Here is a 14995-nt window from a genome sequence, read left to right as displayed (position 1 = left end):
CACAGGTGAAGTGGGCAGGCCCCGTCCTACAAATGTACACAGGAAAAAACTGTAGCCAGAACCAGACTATACACTTATCTGGTTGGACCTCAAAGGATTTTTTGGGTAAGAAAACTCACCAATAGGAGAAACATCAACTGTGTCATTGTAGTTAATGACACAGTTCAGAGGTCACAGTGATGGGTAGTAACCCCCATCTTTTGGGGACTAGGACCCCCAAATTCCTACCTTTTTGCTCCAGGATGACAGACACCACATCTGGATGATTATAGGCAATTGCCATGTGCAGGGGCGTCTGCAGGTAGACGCTGCTGTCCGCTGAGCTGGGCAGGGACATGGCCTCCTTTGGGGACGGCAGGGCCTCCTCCGTCTGCAAGTTTGGGTTGGCCCCCTGCTGCAGCAGCTCTGCAGTGAGGTTGGCCAGGCCATGCCGACAGGCTGTGTGCAGCGGGGTTTCTCCCTGAATGGAAACAAGTGGCCCTGGTCAGAGCGCTTCAGACTGGGAGCCCCTTTGCAAAGGGATGAAGCCAGCCTATGCGCTGTGACACAGGTCCCCAGCGCCAGATGCAGCCCTGGGCTCATCCTGTCACCAGTTCCATGACCTCTGTCCCACGTGCTCCTCAGGTCTCCTTTCCCTCCCCCACACTGTGCCATCATCCCAGATTCCTCCAATGTCCTCCCAGCATCCTCCAAACGCCCTGGATCCTCATCTTCTGCATTTCCACCCTTCACTTTGCTTTTATAATTATTTTGCTAATTATAAAAATAATACATGATTGTTATTAAAGAACTATCACAGATGACCCTCAAGCATCACTAAAGTCGTGCTGTCTGTCGACCACCACACTAAGCCCTGCTTCTCTGACCAGTTCCTATCAACTTCATCTGGAACTCTGATGAAGAAAAGACCCTCTTCTCCCACTTTTAAAAATTAGAAACATTGTAAATTGGCATTACAGGTACCTGATTCAATATTCAAAAGGTACAAGAGAATACAGTGAGAAGAAGCTTCCCCTCACACCTAGCCCCCACCACCCAGTTATCCTCCCCTGAAGGAAGCATCATGGCCAGTTTCGTGTTTCTATCAAGTGACAGAACAGCCACAGGGAGACATACACACGCGTATGCATGTGTGAATACATACACACGTACACATGGAGACACACGTGCGACTTTTCACCCACATAAATGGGAACGACCATCAGTACCCTGCTCTGCACCAGCTCCTACTGAAGCCACACATACTTATTGAACAAGTCGAGTCCAAGAACTTTACTTACAAGGTTTGCTGTGAAAAATAACAAGAACCCACCTTCTTTTTCCTTAAAAAGAAAATTTTCTTTTCCCAAAGGGAAAAAAAAAGTGAAGTAGCTCAGTCGTGTCCGACTCTTTGCGACCCCCATGGACTGTAGCCTACCAGGCTCCTCCATCCATGGGATTCTCCAGGCAAGGATACTGGAGTGGGTTGCTATTTCCTTCTCCAGGGATCTTTCTGACCCAGGGATCGAACCTGGGTCTCCCGCATTGCAGGTAGATGCTTTACCGTCTGAACCACCAGGGAAGTTGCTTCCCAAAGGGAACCACTTTGAACTCTCTGAGCTGGGTTTTATAATTTCCTCATTTCTACCTAATGACTTTTATTTCTGCCTCTTGATTTTCTGGGTCCTGGATTTCCTGTAGGTCCTGCCACTGTGATCTCACTGGGTGACAAGGATTTGGCTCCTTCCCCCCACCAGCCCCGGGGGACTCCCCTCTCCCCATAGAGCCTCCTCCCCGGGGCAGTCTTCTGCTCCAGCCCTTCTCCCCCACACAGCCTCCCTGGGTTCGCTTAGCTACCCCCGTGGCTTCTACCACGATCTACAAGTAGGAGACTCTCAAACCCAGCTCCCCAGCCCCTGTGTGTACACCCAATTTTCCCACTGCTTACAGAATACTCCCATCTGAATGTTTAAAAAGGAGTTCTACAATCACAAAATGGAATTCACCCTTTCCACAACAATTCCTCCCCTGGTCAGTTCCCTCCTTCTCTTCTCAGGTCCAACAACTCTCCAACCCTTGCCCCTGAGAGCCACAGAGGTCCCATGGACCATCACACTGCAGTTTCCCCTGAAACCCATCCTGTTGGGTCCAAATCCAGTATGAGAGGTTGGGATAAGCCATTGCTTATCCAGATGATTCCCTCCTGGCTCCAGCCTGGACCTCCACTCTGCCAGCCAAAGGTGAGAAGGTACAGCTGAGAGACATTGTAGGCCTGTGAGAGGATGTTTTTCAAGTTTGAGAAGCAGCAGAGCATGTCTGTAGCTATTAGAAATGAACAGGGGGCAGAAGGGATGATACAGCAGAGACAGACAGAGGCAGAGATACATGATGGCAGGAACAAATCCAAGAAACCAGTCACTGGTGCCTATAGGCCATGCCATCATTCTAGATGGAGAGCAGGCCAGCCGTGGGTTTAGGAGCGGATAGATCAGTAGGTATTTAATGGTGAGAAAAAAAACAGCTCTGCCCTCTCCCCTGTGCTTCCATGACACATTGGATTGTCTTCTACACTAAGCTTACTGTTTACTGCCCTGCCCAGCACTGTTGAAAGAGGTGCAACTGCATGTCCTAGGGCCTGCATCAAAATACTGACTCCATTACTGACAAAGTACGTAACTTATGGTTAAGCCACTTAACCTCCCAGAGTGTCAAGGCTCTTGACTCTGAAATGAGGGATTTACAGATGGTGTTAATGTCTCTTCAATACATGCTGCTTCTAGATCCACTGTGAGAACTGAAAGGGATAATAACCTTAAGACTCCTGGCACAAAGCAGTTATAAAATGAACATGATCTTAAAGATGAGCACATCCTCCCTGTCTGAAAATTATAAAGTAAAAATAACTATCATGTTGTTTCTAAAATCCCAGATGCTACACTAATAAACACTTAAATTTATTTCTTTTTATCTTATATTAAAGAAATAAATTTCTTTCTTTTTATCATATATTAAAGTATGATCTTTAATTTTACTTTCTGAAATCAATACTAAGCTCACTTTACAGATGAGAACTGAAGCTCAGAAAGGTCAAGCAATTTGCCTGAGACCATGTACAGCAGAAAGGGAAGTGGGAAATCTGGTAAAGCCAGAAACGTCTGACTCAATCCACCACCCTTTAACACTGCGACATCTGCCTTGGCATCAGACGCAGACTAAATAAACATGCACACAGGAAAACCTTCAGTTCAGTTGCTCAGTTGTGTCCAACTCTTTGGGACCCCACGGACTGCAGCACACCAGGTTTCCCGTATATCACCAACTCGAATCCATCCACTTTGCATTTGCTAAGGAAAACCTGAAAACCTTAGCAAATGCAAAATGTTATAAAAAACTAAGATGCTAACGTGATAGGTCTGTGTCCATGTCTGCTAATCTATAGTAGCTGTGAAGTCCACAGTGTACTGTTTAGGACCTGACATCACAAATGCTTAAGAAGTGGTTGTGAATGAATCAACCAACCAATATTTGAGGATAAAAGCATTGGATACACGCTGGTTTTTTAACAATGTCCACGTATTCTGTTTTTTTTAAACAAACACTGAAGAGACTCTAATCTGTTTTTTCCTACCCGTAGGCCACTGCCATTTCTTCACAGAGCAAAGCCGCTCTGTCTGGCTGCCCTGTCATGCTTACCCACTTGTTCCTGTGGTTGACGTGGGCACCATTGGTTGCCAGGAAAAGAGCTGCTGCCTCATTTCCTGCTTCAGCTGCCCGCTGTAGTAAGCAATTTCCTAGGAGAAAATGGGCATATTCATTCTTTCATTTGCATAAATTAAAAATTAGGTCAAGTTCACATCGCAACACACCCTGCCTTCCCCACCACCTTTCACAGCTGACAAGCCCACACCAGAAGTGGGTACTACTTAAGTCCACACAGGCCTTCTCTGTGTGTGGACAAACCAAGATGAGCCTGGGTGGGGAGCAAACACTTGGTCTGGAAGTCAGAAGACAGGCACTCCTTCCTGGATTTGCCGCTAGCCTCCACCCAGGACCAGAGGGAAGTTACATCTCCCTACTGGGGTTGGTAAGAACATCTCTCAGCAGCAGGGCTACTGACTTCTTGGGCCAGCTAATTCTTTGCTGTGAGGAGCTGTCTTGTACACGGTGTGATATTTAGAAGTATCCCTGGCTTCTGCCCAAGAGACACCAGGAGCCCTCTCAACCTTACTGTGACAATCAAACTGCCAACAGGTGTTGCCAAGTGTTGCTTGGGCAGTGAGGGCTGGGACGTCATCTCTGAGAACCTCTGGGGTAAATAACCATTCTCAAGACACTGTGAGCTGAAGTTCTATCAGAAAATGCTCCTTAAACACTTGTTTTACTCCTACAGCCTTAAATATGTTTATTCTTGACCTAGAAATGTTTTAGGTAGCACTGCTTTCTAAATAAAAATCTTAGGAAAAAAATCAGTTTTTTTTCCTTCCTTTCCTCTCAAAGTGGTTTTAGTCCTAGAACACTACTGTCTCTTCCTATTAAAATTTATGCCCTTTTTGGATAAAGACGAAGTCTCATGTTCTACAGCTATGTTATTTGAAAAGCCCAAATTAAATACCAGTACTAAAAACAAGGTAAAGCAATGAGACAAAATAGTGCTATGTTATTACATGTACGTGAAAACCGCAACAAGGAAAAAATAATATTCCTGAACTTCTATTAAAACTCAAAGTATGTAAAGTTGACAGAACCGGCAAGAAATGTTAACAATCTTGCCTGCAGCACAGTGTGGCCAAAAATAAATGAATTAAATAAAATTCTGTGTGACAAATAAGAAGTCTGCATGAAGTATGAAACAACAGCTGTCACAAAGGAAAGCCACTGTTTTAACTGCAAACTGAACAATTTTTTTTTTCATGGAACACCATTTTTACTTGAAAGAATGACAACTAATAAGCTATGGTTATTAAAAAATGAGTATCTGGTAGACATTTTCTTAAAGTGAGCCTCTTTAAGAAATGTGATTCTAAATAAATGATCATTTTGAAGATCTGCATAACCCAGTCAAACAAGATTTTCCAAACTGCTAAAGCATGATGTTACAAAATCATGTACGGAGAAAAGATCCATTCGAAGCACATACAGACCATGGATTTTAATATAACAGTACAAAAAGTTCATTGATATAGCTTCAGATTCCATACTGCAACTAACTTTAAAAAAAGTATCCTTTGATAAATTGTTTGCTACAGTATCAAACAAATACATCCACAATTATCTGAAAAGGCTCTTAAAATATGCCTCTCTTTTCCCACTACTAAGTGTGTGATGGCGTATTTTTTTAACCAAACAACGTATCTCAGAAGACTGAATATAGTTGCAGATATTAGAAACCAGGTCACTCTTCCAACTAAATTTTGTTTTGAAAGTTATTTTTCATAAAAAATGTTATACATTAACATAAAATGGTTTGTTATTATTACTAATTAATACATTTTTTAAAAATTTCTCAGTTTAAATTTCTAATATGGTAAATACCAAAGATATCCACTTAAACAAAAGCCCTTTGGGATATGATTTTTAAAAGGGTAAAAAAAAGAGTTCTGAGTCCAGAAAGACTGAATCTCACTGCATTAAACAAACAGAAGTGTTCCAGCTTAACAGACTTAACTTAGGGTCTGGCTAAATTTTTTGAAGCCCAAGATCAGACTTTTTACTACGGTTAAAATTAAATACAAAATACTTCTCATAACAGCATTCCTCTCAGTTTCTGAAGTTTTGGTAAAAACACTGACAAGTATTTCATGGAGTCTCAGAATTGCGCATCAGCTCTTAGGGGTCTTCTGTGCTTTACCTGTTACTGTATCAGGTGCATTGGTGTTGCTGCCGCGCTGAATGAGCCTGGCTGCAAAGCTGTTTTCATCAAATGAAGTCCCGTTCACCACAGGGAGGTCTTCGAAGGGGTTTACGGACTGGTCGGAAGACACAGTGATGTACTGCACGGCAAGCCACAGAGCTGTGCTGCCCTCGTGGTCTTTCAGCTCTAAATCTAACCTGAAATGAGGAAGCAATGTGAACACCGAGTACAACTGTCTTCAGATGCTTTGTACTGTCAACAGTCTCATTCTGAAGGACATTTTTTTAATCTTACTTTTACTTCTTAAAATTGATAGTGCTAAAAGACATTTTATGAGCATTATCTTCTACTCACAATCCCACCCTCCCAACAGCTCCTTTCATTGCTCCAGGGCTCCCTACGTACTGTTTACACTGCAGCAGCTGATTGAACACGTATTCATTCCTGGCCATGATGGACAAGTGTAAGGGAGTCCTATGGGATGAAAAAGAAGAGGTGTCAATTCTGGACATGCCCAGTTCAGGACCACTCACAGCAGGAGGTGATTAGAATCCACAGGAAATTCCACATTTCTGCCACAGTCTTTTTCTACCCTGGCAAACAATTTTCCAAAGCCATGACCAAGGATCAAAGGATGAAAACGGATTTGATTATATGTTACAATTTATTCAGTAGCCAAAAATACAAGAATCAATGAAAGGAAAAGATATAAAAAAAAAAAACGCTGACTCAATGAACGTGTATATACTCGTGTTTTTGAAACAGCAGTTTCTGCCATAGGTACGCCTACTTTCACCTACCTATCCTCCACAACTTTGACATTTTTTTTCTTCCCACACTTCTCTGTTAGACTCAAACACATTCTGAGTGGCAACAGGCAGGAACTGACTAAAATGGCAGTTTATCACTTGTCACTGCTTTTATTTAGCCCTCATGTGCCCTGAAGAAGACGCCACCACAGAGCACAGGGACTCCCGGGCTGGCATCTATCTCAGAGCTACAGAAATCACAGTTTATTGCAGCTGGAAGGAAAAAAATTAAGGACAATCATCAGAAGGAGAAAAAAAATCTTGAGAAATGAGATAATTATGACATTACATTGAGTCCATGGACAGCCATCTTATATAAGTACCTTAGCCATCACACAAATCTATTTTCCTATTCCAGCCACCTCACGGTTATTTTTTTAGAGGGTTTTTTGAAGGTATAAAATACTGAGCTGCTAGGATAAAAATTGGGTCCTCTATTGTTGGTGCTTCAGGTGGCTTAACTCCCCTTCAATGCCTCCCGCACTACTGTTCCAAAGACAAGCAACCCTTTCTCAGATTCCAAAGTTTAAGGAATCCTCAGTCGAATATTTCTGGGAAGGGACAAAAGGAACAGGACACAACTGTCAGCGCGGAAAGGGACGTGCTGTGGCAGACAGCAAACTATGCACGTAGAGATGTCGAAAGAGGCAGCATGTCCATGAAGGTGGAACTGGGGTTAACAAGATTAGGCCCCATAGAAACGCAACAGACTGCTCTGTGATAGTGTACTCTTCTTCAAGGTATCCGATTAGCTCTGAAAAACATGAGGGAAGAAAGTTCCCTGGAGGAGACGGACTGGATGACCACCCTGGAGATGCCAAAAACTGCTTAAAAACCCAAGGACCGCAGTTACCCAAAAGGGAAACGGCTTCCCCGTGTGCCTCCGGCCTTAGTCGTCTCTCATTTGCAAAACAAATCAGTGTCTGTGACTTCAACAGGATTCAGACTGAGAAATGCTGGACTAAAAACCATGAGGTCCCCATCTGCCAGTAACGTGCCACCAGAAAATAACACTCTGGGAACCGTCCTCAGGGCGGCCGACCTGCACCCCGGCTTACCTGCCCTTGCTGTCCTGCATGTTGGGGTTCGCGCCAGCCTGCAGGAGGGCCTCTGTGAGCTGTGCCATCTCAGACATCACAGCTGCCGAATGTTTCTTTGAATTGTACGATGCGACGAGGTGCAATGGTGTCTCCTGGGCACCCAATGTGGCAGCATTGACCAAGGCCCCATTCTTAATGAGGAAAGTGGCAGCAAAGAGATCTCCTTGAAAGTAAACAAGAGAAGAAATGGTCACAGATGACAACAGTCGGGCTGAGCTATTCTGACCAGTGCTTCCTCAAAGGTACTGGTCAGTAAGTGTAGACAGAGAACATCTCATCATTGAGATCGTGGACTTAACATACTCAAATTCAGCCACTGACTGCCTCCTATCATCCGTCCCAACCCCTCGCTGCAGTATCACATTACAATCTTAAGTATACCAGGCTTCTATCCTTCAAATTCTTCTGGTCATCAACTCTCATAAAGAGTTCCAAAGATTCCTCCCCAACACAATTTACCTCCCTCCCTCATTCCTGATCACAGTCTGTCCCTAAGCAGTACCTGCTTGCCTTTAACCTGTTATACTTGCAATGGCTCTCACAAAGGCATTTATGAGAAGTTTTCTATCTTGCAATATCATTTCATCTTCTTCAGCCACACTTTTGTGCTCTGAACATTGAGAAGGGTGTTAGGATTTCAGGAGTGGCCAAGCTCTCAAGTCTGTTATCTGGATTCCTGTGCTCATTTGCATCTGAATAATATGAGTTTTATCTAGTCTTCTTAAACATGGAATTTCAAAATCAACTGGAATTTCTCACCCACTCTATTCCTTCTTCCAAGGGACTACCTTGCTGCTGGAGTGTGTAAGCTCTGGCAGTGAGGGCGGCTAGGCTACCACAGGCCCCATGTATTCTGGTAGGACCGGGTCTGATTTCCTTTCTTTTTTCTGTAGTTTTTAAAAAACTTTTTTTGGCTATGCTGGGTCTTCATTACTGTGTGGGCTTTTCTCTAGTTGTGGTGAGCAACGCTTGGGTTTCTCACTGCAGTGGCTTCTCTTGTTGTAAAGCATTGGCTCCAGGGCATGCAGGCTTCAGCAGGTGCAGCACATGGGCTGAGCAGCTGCGGCTCCCAGGCTCTAGAGCTCAGGCTCAATAGTTGTGATGTGTGGGTTTAGCCGCTCTGCAGCACACAGGATCTTTCCAGATGAGGGATCAAACCTGTGTCTCCTACACTGGCAGGTGGATTCTTTACCACGAAGCCACCAGGCAAACCCTGATTTATTTTTGTATCCATCCACTGTCTTATATGTAACAGACATCAGGGAAATGTTTGGGAGGAAAATGGATTAACAAGTTGAGGCTATAAGGTTCCACTTTAACTGAATGGCTCCAATTCCAATCAGTTATGATCTTGGGTAACTGAAGAGTTCTCTAACCAGCCCGTTCTGAAATATTTTCATTTGTGCCTGATTCTTTTCTTGGGGAGGGCAGGGGAAAATATAATCTTTACCAGAATTGTGTGCAAAGGACCAAAGCTTAGATTTCTTTACAAAAAGATGTCGGTAGAGCTCTGAAAGCTCTGAAAGCAACAGGTAACATGTATATCTGGGGACTAGGCTGGTCGCCCTTTGCTGTCCATATGCACAAAGATGTTTTGGGGTTCTCATCTGTAATATGGACAAATCCCACAAAGATTCAGTCTAGAAGAGAATATATAGAAACAATACATCAGCAATAGAATCAAATATCTTAGAAAAAGCTACCTACATTCTGAAAGTGGAAAGAAAATTTAGAATTATGAGGACACAGAGCCTTAAAATGACAACCCTGATATATAATGTACTGGAGGAGAGGTGAAATATGGTTTACCTTTAAGCTTGGCATATATTCCAAACTAAATAGTTAACAGACAGTAAAGCTAAAGTAAGGTGTGTCAATGAAACACTTACAATACCACTTACAATACACTATACACACAGAGGACAAACTGGGGCAAGACTGCATACAGAAAAGGGTACAGCATCAATGGCCGGATTCAGGTGGATGGCATGATAAATTTTTTTATATATCTTAAGCCCTTTTAAAAAGAAACATAGTTTTTACATTAGATTTATTCTATTAATAGGAGCCAAAATTTTTTTAAAAAGTTTATACATATATGAAAATGAAGTTGCTCAGTTGTGTCCGGCTCTTTGGGACCCCATGAACTATAGCCTACCAGACTTCTCCATTCATGGGATTTTCCAGGCAAGAGTACTGGAGTGGGTTGCCATTTCCTGCTCCAGGGGATCTTCCTGACCCAGGGATTGAACCTGGGTCTCCCACATTGCTGGCAGATGCTCTATCCTCTGAGCCACCAGTGAAGCCCTTATACATATATACATACATACAATATATGCACCCCACACAAAGAATTATTTAGGAATTATTGGAAACTGAAAATTGACACTGTTTCGCATTAACAGAAAGTCAGCCCATGGATATAAAACCTAGAGGAAACAGACAACTGACATCAAAAAAGCAGAACAAAGGGAGGGAACAGAAAATGCCCAAAGCACCATTTATAAAGTTTTTTGACAGTAAGAAAACTTCTAATACATTTTAGAACAGTTTCTTTCAGAAAATCGTTAAGAAAAAAATTGCTTGGTGCTTAACAGTTCTGGTTACTTCATCACTTCCCTCCTCAACACTGCCAAGGAAGGAAATGAGGCATTATTATAATGACTTGTCCATATAAAAATATTCCTAACAATGCGGTTAATGTTTTTAAAAAAATCCACACGCAATTTTTCTTTCAATGAAGCTCTCTAACTGAAGTTTCATTCAGGGACCAGGCACTAACTTTCATTAAATAATTAAATTTCATTAAATTAAATCCAGTGGCTTAAAGCAATACAAACTTATTATCTGGCAGTTCTATAGGTTGAAAGTCTGGTATAGGCATCCCCCATCTAAAAGTTTTTCTGCTGTCAAAAGCCAGATCCAGTTTATCAAAGGATAAAGCATCTCATATCAAAGGAGATAGCATCTCTCTGGTCACATGAACATCCTCTAGGCTCACTCACAGACTCATTCTTTTTTCTTTTTTATAACAATCTCCCTCTTTTACAGACACATTCTTGATATAAACTGATCAGTACACTTGGTTATTAGGATGATCACTGAGTCTTCTGGTGAGAGATTCTAATGTGTGCCCACAACCAGACCAAAATCTCATGTATTAAAGAGCTTCACTTATATGATAATGAACTTAAAGTAAGGTTAACAGTCAAATTTTAAGTATATTACTCAATTCAGTCATGTGGGCAGGTCAACAGACTGACAGCTCAAGCTGAAGAAGAAAAGTGAAAAAAGATCCTTACAGTAAATGAAGTTGGTGATGGCATTTCACACAGGGCAAGGGAAGAGCCTACCACATGGCAGTCACTGGGTTGAATGTGTTACTGTTTCACAGTCTCCCAACAACCAGTAAAGCGGAATAATTCTCACTTTACAGGTGAGGAAAGGAGACTCAGGAACGCTTATGTGATTTGTCTAAGACCACAGAGTAAGTGGACAAGCCAGGATTCAAACTGTGGTACCTCAGGCTCCAACGCCAGCACTCTGTCCTCCACACCATGCCACACTCTGCCAACTGAGCAACAATCAAGCTTATTATGCCCACACTGCAACCCCCATGCTTGCAAGCAACTCATAAATTCAGAGAGGAAGACTGAATCATCTGAAAATAAGCATCAAAAATGCATCACTAATTCTTGGCAATTCTTGTAACCAAGCAATCATCAAAATATTTAATAACTCATCAAAGATGTTTTTTCATCACACATAAGAATTTAAGTCCCTAAGAGGAAATTCTGATACATGATCTGAGATTGTTTTTTTAGTAACAAGTGTATCTGTTTCCAAAATAAACATCTCAGACACTGAACAGTATGGGAAAGAATAGTTCCCGATGCAGTGGAAACTTTTCCCACTGCACACACACTCAGTGTTAAGCACCCAGCGGCTCTGTGCAGTGCAGCGGGATGCTTGGGAAAAAGGCATCTGCTCTTGACACTCACATACTCTAAGGATTTCCTTCTCAATGATGAACAAAATTTTCCTCTTCATCAGCCAGCAGGCTTAACACTCTAACACATGACTCAGAGGGAGATTTATATTAAAACTTGCCCAAAAAGGGCAAAGCCACAGCTTCAACAGGACTATATTTGAAATAACAACACCCCCACCAGCTAGGAGCAACTTGTGAACAGCAAAAGCTCAGCAGAGATAATAACACAATAGTAATGCACAACTGGAAGGTTAAATACACATTATTAAGATGTGGAGAAACCAGTGTGTCCTGATTTTGATGTCCACATGTAAACAAAATGTGGCCATGGCCAAGTACTTCAATCAAGTCATCCATCCCTCTATAAAATGAAGGCTCTGAGTCATCTGACAGCTTTCAGGCCATATTGGAACTCTACCCCTATATGGCTTCTTACTTTCTGTCCAAAAAAATGACTCCGGCAGGGGCTTCCCGGGCAGTCCAGTGGTAAGACTCTGTGCTGCCAATGCAAGGGCTGTGAGTTTGATCCCTGGTTGGGGAACCAAGATTCCACATGCTGTGTAGCAGGGCCAAAAAAAAGAAAAAGACTACTGCAAAATAGAGTCAGGCAGGATCCATTTGGGACTTAAGAATTAAGGCCATGGGAAAGACTGGTACTTTTCCCCCTTTAATTCAGTAAGATGAAAATGCTTTGATTGTAATTCTGCCACTTACATAACTTCCCACTATTAATGACAATGTACTCAAAAAGATCTATAATTTCAAATAACTTTCCTAGAACAAAATGAAATGTTATCACTTTGCCATGCTAGATGAGAAATCCAGTTTGTAGAAGTGAATATTCTGAATCCCAGAATAGGTTTTAATATTCGTGTTCCTGGAACTTTCCTTCTCTTGCAGTAACTGATACCAGTAAAGTCTTCCTGGCACAGTTTCTGAAGAAAGTAGTATATTGGACGAGCAAGTAACACATTGACTGCTTACAAGTAAAAGATGCTTTTTTTCTGTAAGTACCATCTCTCTAATCTTCTTCTGGGGGTCCTAATGACACTCTGAAGAGCCTAACCAACAAGGCATGAGGCAACAGCTCTTCAGTCTCTCCTGTGACCCACTGATCACAAATTCTGTTTGCTGCCTGTCAAGTACAGACTCGAGAAGGCTTTGAGAGTCTATGGAACAGGGTCAGAGAGTCTTTGAAGCTTACTTGGCTAAAAGTAAAACTGCCCGCAGAGAAAAACATAAAATACACTTCTTCCTACCTCTTTGGATTCCTTTATGCAACAAGCTCCAGCCGTTCTTGTCCACCATGTCCACGTCAGCTTTGTGATTAACCAGCGTGGTGGCGATACTCTCCAGACGTCGGGAAAGGGCTAGATCTAATGCAAGGTCTCCGTTATGATCCAACTCATTCAGTTTCCCGGGGAGCTGCATAGAGAAATTCCTACATCAGCACACAGTCAGTAGAGAAGACAACTGAATCTCGGGCCTTGATTCATCAGTATCATCTCATACAATATCAGATTTTAGTCCTATAACTTACTACAGCTTACTCTCCAAATTCAACTGAATTCACAAACTTCTCTTGGGCCTCCTCAGGGCACATGCCTTTCCGGGAGCCCAGGACTAGCAGGGATCACAGAGCAGGTGCAAACCCCATGGAAGATGACACAAGAGGGACATGCAGATGCTGCTGCAGGAACACAAGTGCCAGGATGGAGGGTCAGACAGCCTGATGGGGCCCAGCTCGCATCTTCATGAAAGACTGCGGCTTAACTACCTCATTCCTCCTGGCAGTTTAAGGTCTCCCCTGATTCTGGATACCCAGGATAAAACACACGACACAGACACCTGTCTAGAGCAGCTCCATTTCCCCTAAGGCAGTGCAGTAAGCAGAAGGACCGTTTCCAAATATGTCCATGTCCTAATCCCTAGAACCCGTGACTATGTCACCTCACATAATGAAAGGCTCTCTGCAGATATGATTAAGGTTAACAACCCTGTAATGGGGAGAGGACCCCAGACCTGCAAGGAGGGCCCAATCTATCTACTCACGTGAGTCCTTAAAAGCGAAAGAGGGAAGCAGAAGAGTAGATCAGACAGATGTGACATGAGAAAGACCAGATCCGACATGTTGGCTTTCAAGAGGGAGGAAAGGGGCCCTGGGTGAAGGAACGTGCTGGCCGCTGGAAGCTGAGAATGGCCCTGACTCAGCTTGCAGCCAGGAAGAAAATGTGCATGCTGGTCCTACAGTTACCAGAAACTGAGTTCTGCCAACAACCCAAGCAAGCACGCTTCCCTAGAGCCACCAGAAAGGAACACAGCCTGCCAACAACCGGACTTCCAACCTATAAAACCACAAGATAATAAATTTGCATTGCTCTAAGCCACTGGGTTTGCAGTAAATTTTCCAAAAATATTTATTTATTCATTTGGCTGCTCTGTGTCTTAGTTGTGGTACACAGGATCTTCAGTTGTGGCATGCAGACTCTTAGTTTGGCATGTGGGATCTAATTCCCTGACCAGAGATCGAACCCAAGCCCCATTGGGAGCAGAATCTTAAGTCACTTGGCCACCAAGGAAATTCCAGTTGGTGGTAATTTTTGTGTGTGTGTGTTTATTTATTTTTGTGGTAATTTCTAACAGCGGCAAAAGAGAAACTAAAACAGGTATCAGTACCTGAAAGTTAAGTACTGCTGAAATGACAACCTAAAAATGTGGAAGTATCTTTGGAAGTGGGTGATGGACAGAGGGTGGAAGAATGTTAAGAAGTATGAGGGGAAAAGCTCAGGTGGCTTTGAACAAACCACTGGTAGAAACATGTGCGTAAAAGACCAGGAATGGCTCAGAGGAAGTGAGAAGCATTATAGAGAAGAACAGGTACAGTGCAGTTTGGGGAAAAGGCAGAGTACCTGTGAGTCCATTTCAATTAGATAAAGAAAGACCACGTCTTCTCTCTCTACTTTGATAGCTTTATGTAATGGGTACTCGGTCTTGGACTTGATCATTTTGTATAACAACTGAGCACTCATGCTGCTGAAGTCCTCTTTCCGTAAGTCATCCTGTGGATTAAAAAGACAGTGAAAAGCAGAACAGATTCAACATATCAACAATAATGACTATGTACATTTCTTAGGAAGCACTTGGAAAGTGTCTGGCCCTACTTTAACATTTCCCAACTCATTGAATTCTCACAAAAACCCTGAGGTAGGTACTCTTATTAGGTACCCCATTCCCAGATGATGAAAGTAAAGCAAAAAGAGGCTGA

At 42.8% G+C, this 14995-nt stretch overlaps 1 protein-coding gene across 3 annotated transcripts in view; it reads right to left on the bottom strand.

The window, feature by feature from the left end:
• Window positions 1–14995, bottom strand: part of ANKFY1 (ankyrin repeat and FYVE domain containing 1) — a 69717-nt gene that overhangs the window by 18116 nt on the left and 36606 nt on the right. For all 3 annotated transcript variants that reach the window (XM_010847460.1, XM_010847461.1, XM_010847462.1), the window contains 7 exons: window positions 14640–14789; window positions 12990–13155; window positions 7698–7902; window positions 6236–6304; window positions 5828–6027; window positions 3673–3770; window positions 229–460 (listed from right to left, as the gene is read on the bottom strand). In XM_010847460.1, the coding sequence (XP_010845762.1) occupies window positions 229–460; window positions 3673–3770; window positions 5828–6027; window positions 6236–6304; window positions 7698–7902; window positions 12990–13155; window positions 14640–14789 (1120 nt within the window). The remainder of the gene's footprint in view (window positions 1–228; window positions 461–3672; window positions 3771–5827; window positions 6028–6235; window positions 6305–7697; window positions 7903–12989; window positions 13156–14639; window positions 14790–14995) is intronic.

This window comes from Bison bison, unplaced genomic scaffold (genome assembly GCF_000754665.1).
Source record: "Bison bison bison isolate TAMUID 2011002044 unplaced genomic scaffold, Bison_UMD1.0 scf7180017864249, whole genome shotgun sequence".
Classification (NCBI taxonomy): domain Eukaryota; kingdom Metazoa; phylum Chordata; class Mammalia; order Artiodactyla; family Bovidae; genus Bison; species Bison bison.
This window is presented reverse-complemented; position numbering and strand designations above follow the sequence as displayed.